The sequence below is a fragment of the Dendropsophus ebraccatus genome, chromosome 5 (genome assembly GCF_027789765.1).
Source record: "Dendropsophus ebraccatus isolate aDenEbr1 chromosome 5, aDenEbr1.pat, whole genome shotgun sequence".
Classification (NCBI taxonomy): domain Eukaryota; kingdom Metazoa; phylum Chordata; class Amphibia; order Anura; family Hylidae; genus Dendropsophus; species Dendropsophus ebraccatus.
In genome coordinates, this window is record NC_091458.1 from 50,705,418 (window position 1) to 50,720,056 (window position 14,639).

General features: G+C 40.1%; 1 protein-coding gene across 5 annotated transcripts in view; it reads right to left on the reverse strand.

Moving 5' to 3' along the window:
* Window positions 1-5,085: 5,085 nt before the first annotated feature.
* Window positions 5,086-14,639, reverse strand: part of ASIC1 (acid sensing ion channel subunit 1) — a 266,367-nt gene continuing 256,813 nt past the window's right edge. For all 5 annotated transcript variants that reach the window (XM_069970157.1, XM_069970159.1, XM_069970160.1 and 2 more), the window contains exons 9-12: window positions 13,933-14,024; window positions 10,106-10,185; window positions 9,908-10,012; window positions 5,086-8,748 (exon numbers count right to left, since the gene is read on the reverse strand). In XM_069970157.1, coding sequence (XP_069826258.1) covers window positions 8,644-8,748; window positions 9,908-10,012; window positions 10,106-10,185; window positions 13,933-14,024 — 382 coding nt within the window. In that variant the 3' untranslated portion in view covers window positions 5,086-8,643. The remainder of the gene's footprint in view (window positions 8,749-9,907; window positions 10,013-10,105; window positions 10,186-13,932; window positions 14,025-14,639) is intronic.

A 14,639-nucleotide genomic window follows, 5' to 3' on the forward strand; every position in this document is an offset into this window, starting at 1 on the left:
CTTCTCTGTCACTATTTTATGCTACCCTGAGATAGGGCAGAGTAAACCGACTGACAAAGAATCTTCCCATATTAGATTGCGGCTGAGTTCACACACAGTAAATTAAAAGCAAAGTACAGCCATATTTTCAATGTAATAATGTGCTCTATTGAAGTCAATGGAGAATTCACTATCAGTGCACACACCGTATAGTATAATGGCTGTAATTGATTACGGGCATGAAAATAATGGACATGCTCATTATTTACAACCTGTTTTTTTTTTTACATGTTCACACATTGTTTAATTTTCATTTAAAATTTTCACTGTATTTTGACTTTTTTTTTTACTGTGTGTGAACATAGCCTTAAAGAATTTTCTTGAGACACAAAGCAGTTTATGTGGCAGGTTTTTTGCTGGTTTCGCGCACAACAGTTATTTGTAAAACTGCCCCTGCATTTTTTTTATCCAAAGCCAGGAATGGAACCAGCAGTTAGGAAAGATGTACTGTAGGTGTTTTATTTTACCTGTTATTTTGAATCCACTTCTGGTTTTGATTCAAAAACTGCAATGTGTGAAAGATTTTTTTTTTTAAAGTCAGCTTTTTTTTCTTTGCTTCATGCAGTTTTTTGATGGTTCCCCAAAACAGCGTGTTGTAGTACAGTCATTTTTTGATTGCCTTTTTGCTGTGGTGTTTTACCTATTAAGAGTAAATTGATTCTCTGAATAATGTGTTGTTGAAGTACAGCGATCACCATAGTACATGAAACATACCCCACAGCACGTTTATCATACACTGTTATGAAGGGCCGCTAGGCCAGAAACACAATGGACACAATGTGTACAATGTGTATTTTGTAATATGGTGATAGCTACACTTTGGACTTATATTAACATACAGTATGTTGTAGTTGTATTATAGACCAATTTACTTTTTGTTTGTTAATTATAGATAGACCCAAAAGTTTCAGGAAAAAGGGAAATTTACATTTTTAAATACTTCAGAAAGTAATGGGTGTGAAGGCCTATCATTTATGCTATGGCCTAAACATGGCCGCCATCTTGAAAGCTGCCATATTGGATCAAGGGCAAGTTTTTTTTATGCAGCCTATTAAAGAAGACAAGAAGTATCAGCTTTCAAAAGGGCAACCATATTTCAGACATGCTGCTGGCTCCTATGCTAAGAAGAGGTGTGATTACTGAAGATGTTTCCTGACAGCCATAACTACTTAGCAGCTGAGGAGCACCATGAGGAGCCTACATAGGTTTTATTTACAAAGTACGCTGATAGCTATTACTTATATGGCTGGAATCAGTCCTGGGGGTTATAAAACACTATGGGGGAGATTTATCAAACATGGTGTAAAGTGAATCTGGTTCACTTGCCCCTAGCAACCAATCAGATTCCACCTTTCATTTTTAAAAGAGTCTGTGAGGAATGAAAGGTGGAATCTGATTGGTTGCTAGGGGCAACTGAGTCATTTTCACTTAACACCATGTTTGATAAATCTCCCCCATTATATAGCTACAGGCACAATTTTACCATGATTAGTTTCCTTTAGGGTACTTTCACACCTACCGGATCCGCAGCGGATTTGACGCTGCAAGTTAGCAGAGAAATCCGCTGTAGATCCAGTACTGTAAATTTGAATGGGTCCCATACACGCAGTGGATCCACTGCGTGTATGGGACCCGGCCCCTTTAACCCCCGCGCCACCGGCTGAAAGCCTGCCCGCCCGCAGCCCCGGCCCCCCGTCTGCCCGCTGGCCACCCAGAACATACATTTCTAGCTTGGTGCCGCGGCTGTGTGAAGCTCCCGGCTCCCTTCACTCCTCTTCAGCCAATCAGTGCACGGCAGCCCTGATTGGCTGAAGAGGAGCGAGGGGAGCCGGGAGCCTGAATCAAGCCGCGGCACCGAGCTGGTAGTGTAGGCTGGCGGTGCAGGCGGACGGGGGGCCGGCGCTGCGGGTGGGCAGGCTTTTGGCCGGAGGCGCAGGGGTTAAAGGGGCCGGGTCCCATACACGCAGCGGATCAGCTGCATGTATGGGACCCATTTAAATTCACAGCGGATTTTGCTGCTAACTCACAGCGTCAAATTCGCTGCGAATCCGGTAGGTGTGAACTTACCCTTAAAGGGGGAACTCCGGAGAAACAAATCGTTTCAAATCAACTGGTGCTATAACATTATAGAGATTTGCAAATTACTTCTGTTTAAACTCAAGCTTTTCAGTACTTATCCGCTGATGTTTGCCCTGCAAGAATTGGTGCATTCTTTCCAGTCTAACACAGTGCTCTCTGCTGCCACCTCTGTCTGTGACAGGAACCTCCAAGAGCAGGAGAGGTTTTTTATGAGGATTTGCTACTGCTTTAGACAGTTCCATTCACAGATAGAGATGGCAGCAGAGAGGACTGAGTGAAACTGTAAAAAACTCCACTTCCTCCAGGATATACAACAACTGATAAGTACTGGAATACTTGAGTTTTTTAAGTAGAAGTAATTTACAGATCTCTATAACTTTCTACCACTAGTTGATTTAAAAACATTTTGTCTCTCTCCAGAGTTTCCTTTTAATATGCCAAACAACTTCACATTAAGCTGCTATGTTTGGCTTAGAACCCAATAGTTTTAGAGCAAGTCAAGAAGATAGATACAGTGTTTGATTATGGAGAGACATTTTTCTACATACACTATATATAGAGATGTCAGAATTCTCAGAAATGTGTGAATTAAACATTCAGTGCTGAGCACATTGAGTATATACTTTTTCATATATCTTCCATTTTCTTTGATGCTGCAACTGATGTTTCCCAAAGAGAATTGGCTCTTAAAACTGTGCAAATAGACTGGAAATTGCATCTCTAATATGAGCAGAGAGATAATAGCAACTCTGAAAGTATATCTGCTGCATTTAAATACTAATGTGCAGGATTTCATCTTGTACAACAAAGGAATTTTTGGCAGCGTAGAATCAAGGGAAAATCATCACGGACGCATTTTCCATAGTAATCATTCTTTATATCAGTTCTGAGGAGTATACATTGCTTTGCCATTTTGTGCTCTGTATGTAATATACATATACCTGTGTAGTTAACATTCTGCACAGGGAAACACGGAACAGCGCTCCCTATCCCATCCCATGAGTATATACACTGAATTTTATACATATATTTATATACATATACACTGATTTTGATCTATTCATATATTTATAGATGATGGAAAAATATAAAAAAGAATTATAAAATAATGAACTAAAAACAGACTCCTCTTTAAATTACCCCAAGTGACGCACTCTCACATGCATTAACACATACTTTTTTTTCTCATTTACACATTTTTAGTTTTTTTTTTATTTCATAAATTGTTTATGTTAGGCCACGCGGAAAAGAGGAAAATAAAAAACTAAAGTTTTAACAGCTATTCCTGTATGGTTATAGTAAGTGGTAACAGGATGAGTGCCTGTGTGTGGGTATAGAATGTCGGAATATTAGATGGTCTGTCTAACACATCCCCTCTGTACTGTTTGATTTTTGAAGGTACTTTATCCACTTTCTAAATCTTGTTCTAGTATAGTGAGAGGTAGAGAAAACAACTTGCCTACATTTTACATTTTTGACACAGGTTTCTATATGTTTATGTAGTCTAAGTCTTGATGGATGTTTAGGACAACTATATGCAGTAGTTGGAGCCTTTGGTAAAACACACAGGATGCTGAAACCCTCCTTTGAGAGTAGAGGTCATTAAAAATGAATACTGAGGTTGATATAAAATACTTAGTGCTTGCCCCATGTGTCTGGGTTGTCTACCTGCCAGAAACTGGTCTTTAAGGCCACAAGTCCAGCATTGGTGTAATTGATATTTTATTTGACTTCTCTCCGGTAGGGGTGCATTGTTTTGCATTATGGATGCATTTTATACTCTTGCCTCTAGTTCCACATACAGAATGGAATTAATATTTTTGTTTGAAATGTAAGGCTAGGTTCACACTGCGTTTTTGCAATCGTTTTTTTTCATCCGTTTTTCCATTGACTTCCATTGTGAAAAAAACGGATCAAAACGGATCCGTTTTTTTTTGACAGACACAAAAACGTAGCTGACACTACTTTTGTGTCCATCAAAAAAAAAAAAACGGATCCGTTTTGATCAGTTTTTTTTTTACAATGGAAGTCAATGGAAAAACGGATCAAAACAGATGCACACAAATGCAAAAAACGGAAGAGAAAAAAGGATTGCAAAAACGCAGTGTGAACCTAGCCTAAGGGAGATTAAAGGGAAACTATCTTGTATATGTAATATAACTAGAGGGGAAGAGCTTCCGGCGATGATCTTCTAACCTTCCTCTGGGGCACAGTATTGTGGTATTTTATATAATAAATGGTCCCATTTGGTGCATTGTGGGCATTTCCTGGCCCCTCCGTGCACCGTCCTGCCTCCCCCCCACATTGGCTCATACTACGCCTCCTACTTATGCATATTCATATATGCATAAGTAGTAATGTCCCCCTACCGCAGATGGCTTGCCGCACGGCATCAGGTTTGTGTTAATGTGCAAGTGCAGGATCTAAGCCGAGGAGGGAGATGCTTCTACTTGAGCATATATGACTATGCATAAGTAGGATTCAAAGGAATGATGGTTGACCTCAGGGAGATCTTCCTGAGGTCAACCATCATTCCTTTGAATACACTTACTAGGCTATGCTCCCACTAACCAGAATACTCCAAACTGATGAGGGGCAAATACCCCGAAACAGCTGTAAGTGGATGGATACCTGGCTTGGGTAAGTCCTAAAAATGTGGCTTGTTAGAAGGTAGTTCCCTTGAGTAAAGACCCCCCTTGGCTTGGTTGTTTTTTCCTGGCTAGCTCACTGATATTGAGAAACATGTGATGGTGGCATAGTTTGAGCCAATAGGTGGACAAAATGGTGCACTGAGGGGCCATGGAATGCTGCCAATGCTCCAAATGGGCTAATTTACATATTTTCTTTGGATAAAAATAACACAAAATGGTGCCACAGAAGAGGAAGATCATCACTGGAATCTCTTCCCGCACAGGTACATAAAAGCAGTTTTGCAAGAACGACCCTGCTGATAGTTTACCTTTAAAGTCAATGGTTGGAATAAGGAACGACCGTTATTCTAGATATAACATATAGGACTAAACTGAGATGACAAAGCAACCATGGCATATAGACCACATGGTTTGGTATTCACCTTTTTCTGTCATATGACTCTTCTATTATTCACTGGGAGACCCAAGGTTTTATGTAGCTGTTTTCATTACACTGAAACTTGGATCTGAATAGTAAAATGGATGTAATAGGGTCATTTAATATAATAGCAATAAGGTTTTTTTTCATCTGGTTTTCCACAATCAAATTTCCCAGCTGTTTTGTAGATTAAAGGTCCTTGACACCCTAGGCCAGTGTTCCCCAACCTGTGGCCCTCCAACTCTTGCAGCACTACAACTCCTCAGCTTATGGTGGACCTCAGAGACTTTCTGCCAGCCCCCTATTTTTACACTGAGTGCCATCAGTAAGGGGTGACACAGCCCCTCTGCTGCCACCAATGACCATGTCAGGAATTGCAGCGCTACTGGTTTCAGCACATATCGCTACATATTGTTAGCACTACTGCATACAGTGCTAACGAAACTGTGCTCCCCCAATGTCTGTTCTAGTGCATGTTAGCATTAGAATAGACATTACATTGGGGGAATGGTTCTGTGCGAGTAGCGCTTCAGCTGCGGTAATTGACAGTCATCTTGACTAGCTCTTCTTTGGGGACTAGGCTCAGACAACCTGTTTGTATGATAGTCCTACAGTGATATGTTTCAAGAAATTGCTTTCCTTGTTTTGACATACATATATTTTTCATCCTGTGATATGTGATGTCATTGATATTAAATATATATGTATATACCAATGTGACAGGATTACTTGCATGTTTGCATTTTCCTTGTATATGGGGTGAGGAGGTCCCAGTGATGAGAATGATATAAATAAAGGCAAATAGAAGATTCCTGGTCACAGGAGAAGTTCCAGGCTTCCCAAGGATCATTTTTGAGTCCACTGAGCATCAGCAGTTGAAAGCTGAAGACGCTGCTCCGCATATCCACATACCCCAGCGAGTTCAGCGCCTCTTCACATTATGGTCACAGTGATCAGTCCTCCAAGGTCAAATATTTAGTTCAGCTTCATGGGAGTTCATACAATCTGGTCTCCAGCAAGGTACACAATGACTTCTCACAGTACAATCAATGTGACCGAGGATAGTAAACACATAGTAAGGTATGATGTCTCCCATCTCTAAGAGTCTTTTAAAATAATGAAGTATATATTTTATTTTTTTGTAGCACCCGAAGGTCAGACTCGAAGGCCACCATGTACAACAATCTTCTGCTCATTCCATGGATTGGGAGAACTGGAAGTGATTCTTTTTTAAAAATAAAATAACACTCCACTTTGTTCATATCTTTATGTTGTTTCCGATGCTCTTAGATCGCCCTAATCGGAAAGTTCATATTCACAAAAACCCTACAAATTCTTTCGAGACTCAACCTCAAAGATCCCATCCATAAAACAGAGAAGTCAGGAGAATGAGAGCAAGGCAAGAGAGAAAGAGAAAATCTCATACAACCAGAAAGAGCCCTGAATATCTAAATAGCAGGAGCCACGGATGCCAGGCGAATGCACTAAGTAAGATAGTATCCATGGTAATAAAGTAGCGGGTATTGAAATCTGTAGGGAGATTCTAATATTTAACAGCTCTGGTTATCTTTCTGGACTGAATAAATCTCTGCTTATTTAAAGAGGATACATATATATAACATTTCAGCCTCGAAATAACTATTAAAATGAGCCACATTTATCCAGTTGGGTTCTTTGGTAATAATATGGGTAATTCTCTGGGTTAAAATGAATAGCAACATAGTTTAATTCTGTCAGAGGATAAGAGCCAAAGCTAATATTTGTATATCTTAGACTCTAGATGTAACCCCAATATACCTATAAACATCAATGTAGAGAGTGACCAGCAACAGACCGAGGCAGACGTAGCAGAGTGGTAATAAGAGTGGCTGTAGCGTGCAGACTATGTCTCCCTAAGTAAATGCTGCAGGGTGCTCTGATGTAAATAGCAAATCCAAATAGTAGCAACAGAAAACAGACGCCGGCACTCACCCCTGGTGTGCGTTCAACCTCAGTTTGAGCAGGAAGGGAGATTAGAGAGGTGAGGGTGTGGGTGTGACCCTGGAAAGGTAACATGCTACTGAACTTCAACTGAAGTTCAATGCACATCAGCGGTGAGTGTTGACATCTGTTTTCTATTGCTACTATACCTATAACATACTGTTTTTATGTGGGTCAAATGTACACAACACGTCTGCCATGTTTCTATGCATTTCTTTTATGTACATGTCATTTACATTATGCTTTTTGACATCATCTATGTGAACATACAGTAAAATATATCTGCAATGCATTGTGGTACAGTTTTCCTGTTAAATGATTCTCATTAGAGTCTTAAGCTGACTGTACCAGACCCCCAATACCTGACCCCCATGGTGGTCTTTCCCCAAGCTTAAATGTTTAGTTCAATGAGAAATCAGGGACTAAGCTTGGCACTTCACACAACAGCTTACCTCATGGCAGAACAATGGTATGGATGTATTGAAACCCAACATACCGACCCTCTCTCAACATATGCCACTGCTGGAGATGGGAAATCCCTACACTCATTAGATGGAAAGAAATCAGCCATGGGAGGTATCTTCTCAGGGATCTCAGGGTATGTGTATAAGTTGCTTTACAGCACAGTTTTCTATTCTTTTTTTAATAAAAGGTATGGATCTAATAGAGAAAAATGAATACTTTCCCAAAAGAAAGCTTAATCTCCCCTCTACTGGGATCCGTGCCTATTTTATCATGAAAGTATGAAAACTGCCATAGTTTACTAGCATGGGGACTACCCAAGTGGCCTGTGCTCATGATTTACCATAAAGCGCTCTTTGAAAGATTCACTTATGAAATATTATTCTGTTCTTCCCCAACAAGGTAGTAACTTCTGTATGTATTACATTATCAATACAACGTCATTTCTTTTTTTTATACTCTGCCTATTTTTTTTCCGGAGCTTGTACTGCCCAGTCTGTTGGCTTATGATATGGCGTCCTGGACTGTCTGTCATATGCAATGACCTGGAGTTTATGACCATTCATGTATACTGTCCCTTAGCCATCTTCAGTTGTTTCCTTTGGAGGACAGAGTGACTGTTTCATGGCTGATGCTGAGTTTTCACTGGTATTCTTCATTATGTGTGAATTGGTCTGCTGATGTTTTTATAAGCTTTTATTGGGTCTGGCTTTCAATCACTGGATCCCATGTAAGTAGGCGTAGTTATATCGGGGTCTTATATAGCGCACTCGTCTTTGCTGTCATTAGTACTACCAGGGATGAGTAGTTTCAGATGGTCACATATTTATTCTCGCACTGCCCAAAAGACCACGTTCTCTCACACAGGACAGATTCACACTCTTTATAATTAAGGTGATGCCTCTTTTTTTTTGGTTATGTAGATTTTCTTCCAGGCTCATGTGCTCTATTCTCTGATTCTCTCGTTACTTTCAGATGATGATTTTGCTCTCTTGACTGTTTCAGGATGTAGTCTCAGCATGTAAAGTCTTCAAATGCTCCACGTACCGCATGGTGGGGGAGAATGTTAGCTGTATAGCTCATACCCGCTGGGTGCCCTCTTACACCCTCACATGGAGCCTGTAATGAGTACAGAATATTCATCATAAAAAAGCATGATTGAGAAAATAGCCAAAATAAGAGTCGAAAAATGTACTTTATATAGGTTGCTACAGTCAAACTAGCTTTGTAGAAACACTGTGTGCAGACTTCATGCCCAGCAACCGGCAACCTTTATTGAACTTTTGTACCAGTTAGCCGTGTGCCAATAGACTAAGATAATGAGCAAGACAAGGAAAACAGAGAAGTTTATATATGGCAAGATGTGCTGACTTTATGGGCTATTTCCAGGGTGGCATTGTGTCCTTTGCTTCACTGTTTGACTACAAGGAACAAGACTGCTATTAGTCATCAGAAATACTTCTTTTAAAGGAAAAATTTCAGCTGGTTGGAAGACACTAGCCTGCTGTTATGTTTTCATAGCACTCGGGATGCTGAGAATGAAGGTCTATTTCTTATCTCCATCCTCAGCATCAATTTTGGGAAATCCTCAGTTTAATTAATATGTAAATTAGGTGGTTTGGTGCACTTGGGGTGGGACTACCGAACTTGGTGCACCGATTTGCCCCTCCTCATGTAGTAACGCCCCCAGTGTACTGAACTGCAGAATTTACATTTAATTTAAATAAAAGATTTAATGACGACTCTGAGGATAAAGGTAAGAAAATGACCTTCATTCTCCGCATCCCTGTCCCCATAGAGACATAGTGGCAGGTTAGAATCTTCTAATGTGCTGTTAGTTTCTCTTCAAACTAAGCTATCCAGAAATGGACAGGTTAAAACTGAATCTAACGACAACTCTCCTGTGTTAGGAGCAACAAGACTAGAACTTATTTGTATTATTAAATTGGATACAACTAATCGCAGACTGAGACACAATGATGGCAGAAGTAACTATATGCCAGGTCCTGACTGGCACTTTTCTAAGTCTGGCATTTTGAAACCAGGGTAAGCACATCAACTAAATAATTCTTTAAAAATGACCTTCATGTATGTATGTACAATAAATGGAGCGTGAGGTAGCGATGATGAAGTCTGCTATAATTCTGGGTATGTAGAAATGTCAACATAGATAATTAATAAGTCATGAAAATTAGAAAAAACAAACAAACTGATGAAGCAACCAAACTAATGACACCAAGAATGATGTCCATAAGAGCGAAGAAAAGTTGTAACTTACATGGCGCTTTACGTCGTCCATACTTAGTGTTGCTCCTTTGTCATTGTTGTTACGTTTGGAATCTTTCCCACATTTCGCACCTCCACACAGCTTGTATTTTAAAACCTAAAGGAAACCATCACCATTAATACTTTCCCTTTCATAGAACCTATATAGAGGGTACAGTTTTAGCTTTGAGTCTTAGTTCCTGCCACCTACCTCATACACATAGTCGAAAAGCTCGAGGACTGTTAGTATACTTGCTCCAATGAACAGACCCATCTGTCCCCCAATGTCCCCTGTAGGAGAAAGCAAAATCATAGAACAAACATATTTCAGGAACATAGTAGTGGAATTCTGAAACATCGCCAAGAATCATTGCCTATAGGAGTGGCAAAAAAAATACAAACTGAGCTGATGTCAGGGAAAAGAGTAGATAACATCTTAAAAAAGATCCCTGGGGACATGTAAGGATGACGGTACCATAATAGTGTTCAGGAGACGGAACAGCTAGGATATACAGAAATAAACTGTGCAGAAATGGCAAGCAGAATCTACACCGTCGTTATCGTTCAAAAATCTTTCAACATGTTGAAAGACAGGGATCAGCTGACATCGTGCATGTCGGCTGATTGTTGCCTTATAACAGGAGCTATTACACCAAGTGATTATTGGCCATAATGGCTGATAATTGCTTGGTGTGATTGGGCCTTAAGGGTCATGTTAGCTGGGATGATCCTCGGCTGTCTACGACCACAAACCAGCGTCGATCAGCAAGACTGGCACTTGCTTGTAGTGTCTTCTTACGGCAAAACCAATTAAGCGTTCAGGCTGCATGAATGATCGTTTGTGCTATTAGCAACATTAGCATCATAGTGACTATACTGTCATACTGTATCTTACAGGCAACTAATTTAGAGCAGAGGATCAACAGATTGATGTATAGTTTTATGGAAATATTTCAGTTAATTTCTTAGTCATATAAATCCCTGCTGTCCCTGGACCAGCAGATCCCTAAGCCTAGATGACAGCCCTACTTATGAAGTGACATTTATCTCCGTATGCGCACTTATACATGGAAGGATGTTAGTCAACAAGCCACTCTACCAAATCTGCTCGACTTATGAGCCCAGTCAGAAGAGCAATTTGTGTGTACAGTGGTGCCTTGGATTACGAGCATAATTGGTTCCGGGACCGTGCTTGTAATCCAAATCCACTCTTACACCAAAGCAAAACTTCCCATAAGAAATCACTGAAATGCAGACAATTGGTTCCACATGATTTTATATTCTGAATAACATGTAAAACAAGTAAAAAAAAACATTTAGAATAATAAGTTACTGTACAGTGTAGCAAACCTGAAAAACAGCTGCTGTTTGTAGATACAGGATGGAGCTGCAGGATGGGTAACACAAGGGGGGACAGAGACTGCAGGGAACATAAAGGAGCAGGACATATGTGGGCACAGTATAGTAGCACTCTCTATCTGGGGAGAGAGGGGTTACAGCTATGGAGAGATTACTCCCCATAGTCCTGTCCCCTGATGTAAGCCCCAGCCTGAAGTGGATCTGCTCTGATTTGGAAGGTGAGGGAGACTTCCTGGGTCAGAGTACAGGGCTGTAGACGCCGCTATGCCCCTCCTCCACTCCCACCCAGCACAGGGAGCTCTTAAACCGAAGCAATGCTCTTAAACCAAGTCACAATTTTGAAAAACTGTGAGCTCTTACACCAAAACGCTCTTAATCCAAGTTACTCTTAAACCAAGGTACCACTGTATATAAAAAAAAAATGACCTATGATTTTCTATAAGGCCATCAGTACAGTACATAATTTTTATAAGATCCTACTGTATAATTCCACATGGAGGTTTATCTATTGGAATTCAGTGAAAAAAAAAATCAGGACATATTCAATCAGATGTGGCATCCTCGGCCAGATGTTGTATTACTAGGGGGGACATACAGTGTCCTGAAAAGCACCAGATAGGTTCCCATTAAATGTAAGCTTTGTCCCTTAAGGGGTCTCTAGTGCTCCTGGTGTTTTATTTTCTGATTGTGTTGGGTCAATCTCATACTCAGAACACATGGTTATATCCCCTGTCCCCCTCTCTGTAAGGTATGGGTATTACACATTACATTCCTCTAATTACACTGGTGGATCACAGAGTTGGACCTATATAGTTTATCCTCATAAACTGTCTGCTTGTTGAGTGGTGTCAGAAATGTACACAGATTTATAAATTACTTCTATTAAAAAAAAAAAAAAAAATCAAGTGTCTTCCAATACTTATCAGCTGCTGCATGTCCTACAGGAAGTGGTGTATCCTTTCCAGTCTGACACATTGCTCTCTGATGCCACTTCTGTCCATGACAGGAACTGTCCAGAGCAGTAGCAAATCTGCCACAGAAAACCTCTCCTGCTGTGGACAGTTCCTGACATGAACTAAGGTGGAAGCAGAGAGCAGTGTGTCAGACTGAAAATACACCACTTCCTGTAGGACATACAGCAGCTGATAAGTATAGGAAGACTTGTGAATTTTTTTTTTTATAGAAGTAGTTTACAAATCTATATAACTTTCTGACACGAGTTGATTTCATTTTTGTTCCCTCCGGATTACACCTTTAAACTACTTAAGCTAATAATTTCTACCACACAAGTGCTAGATCTTAATATGTCACCATCAGAAGAAGAAAATATGTTCATGATGTTACAATTCGCTGCAACATAAAACAACAACTGAACAGTGTTTGATAGCTCAAGTACTCAGACATTGCATTCAAAGTCATGTTTTCCTGTCACACTAGAGCGCTTTATCTGTTTGATGCAGTTCTCAGATTGGAGAAGGGATATCATGAATACACTGCTAAATGACAGAGGTATGGTGAAATCATACCTGCTACCCCCTCAAAGAAATACTCAATTTAAACATAAATGATCTTAAATCAATTTGTGTCATAAAGCTCTACAGTTTGGAAATGACTTCTATTTAAGAAACTCAAGCCTTCAAGTACCTATCAGCTGCTGTATGCCCTGCAGGAAATGGTGTATTCTTTCCAATCTGACACAGTGCTCTCTGCTGCTACCTATGTCCATGTCAGGAACTGTCCAAAGCATGAGAGGTTTTCTATCAAATTTTCCTACTGCACAGAAAAATTCCTTTCATGGACAGAAGTGGCAGCAGAGAGCACTGTGTCAGACTGGAAAGAAGACACCACTTCCTGCAGAACATACAGCAGCCTGAAGGTTTGAAGTTGGAAAACTTGAGTTTTTTCTAAATAGAATTCATTTACAAATCTATATAACTTTGACACCAGTTTATTTTTCTTTCCTCTGGAGTACCCCTTTAACCTTTCGTAAAATGTCCAATTTATTTGGACATCTGGCTAGTTCATGTATGACGCTACAGGGCAATTTCATATGGAGCAGCAGAGTTTGTGGCTCTACTGGAAATGTGCCGCTTTAGGAAGGGAGGAAACTATCCATGCAGAAGCTAGAGATGGGGTTTTTCCTTGCTTTTCTGATCACTAAATGAATGGCTTACAATACAGTATGTAGACTCCCTGTTAGAACTATAAAATTATGGGTTAGAGCAGTGGTATAAAACTCAGGACCTCCAGCTGTTGCAAAACTACAATTCCCATCATGCCTGGGAAGCCAAAGCTTAGCTGTGATTGGTTGCTATGGGCACTTTATACCAGTTTCTACTTTCATACATATGGGCCTTAGTACTGGAATAATTGTAAGTTTTCGTGTTCTTCATGTGGACACATTATTAAAATAATAATAATAATAATAATACAATTTTACCAATAAGGTAAAACAATAATAAATAACATGAATGTAAAGTGCCACACACACAAATGGACTTCTGGAGTTACTGGAGTAAACATTTCATAGGGATATTCCATAACCTGGCAGCTCTGTGGGGTCACAGCAGAAGTTTTGCATGAAATATTTATTCTCCATGTTTCTAGGCAGATATAAACACAATGTATGTGCACAAATTAGAAAATAAAATCTATGATTTGGCTGATGTTATATCTCACCAAGTAGTCCAGCCACCTCATATGCCTTCTTCTGTTCTATGGTTTCATAGTTCAATGCTTCAAAGAAAATATCCAGTACCAGAATGTTCTCCCTGTTAATGACAGTAAATAGAGATGACAATGTGTGAAAGACTTGTGGGAAAGGGTTAAATGGGCACTCTCATTACTAATAAATAATGGTAAATTAGCAGGGGAGATGATATACTACATCTTTACAATTTGCTTCATTTTATCTTTGCCTGTTTTATATATGAAATACAGTGCTATAAAATCGGCCACTAGGTGTCTCACCTGCAGTTGAAGCTCCGTCACTAAGGCTATTTGGTCTTTAGCAACAGAAAAAAAAGAGACCAATGCAGGAAGTGATGTCAGTTGCTCTGCACAGGCTGGCCCAGTGAAGGTGAATGCTGATTGGCCAGTACCTGTCCATGCCCCTGATGTAAGGCAAATGTGATTTCTAAACAAGGCCCACCCACCAGCTCAGAGTAAAATGCAGAAGCATCCTTTTTGATGTTTAGTCTAAAATGGATTGCCCTTGTAATGTTTACCGATAGCTAGGCTACCGGTACAATGTGATGGAGGGTTGAATTGCAAAACTGTGGGTAGGACTGCGGTGGAGGAGTGACAAGAGATACATGGGAAATGTAGTTTGAAAAGGGACGCCATAGAGTGGGTAAAAGGAGAGAGCACGGAGATGAGGAATCTAC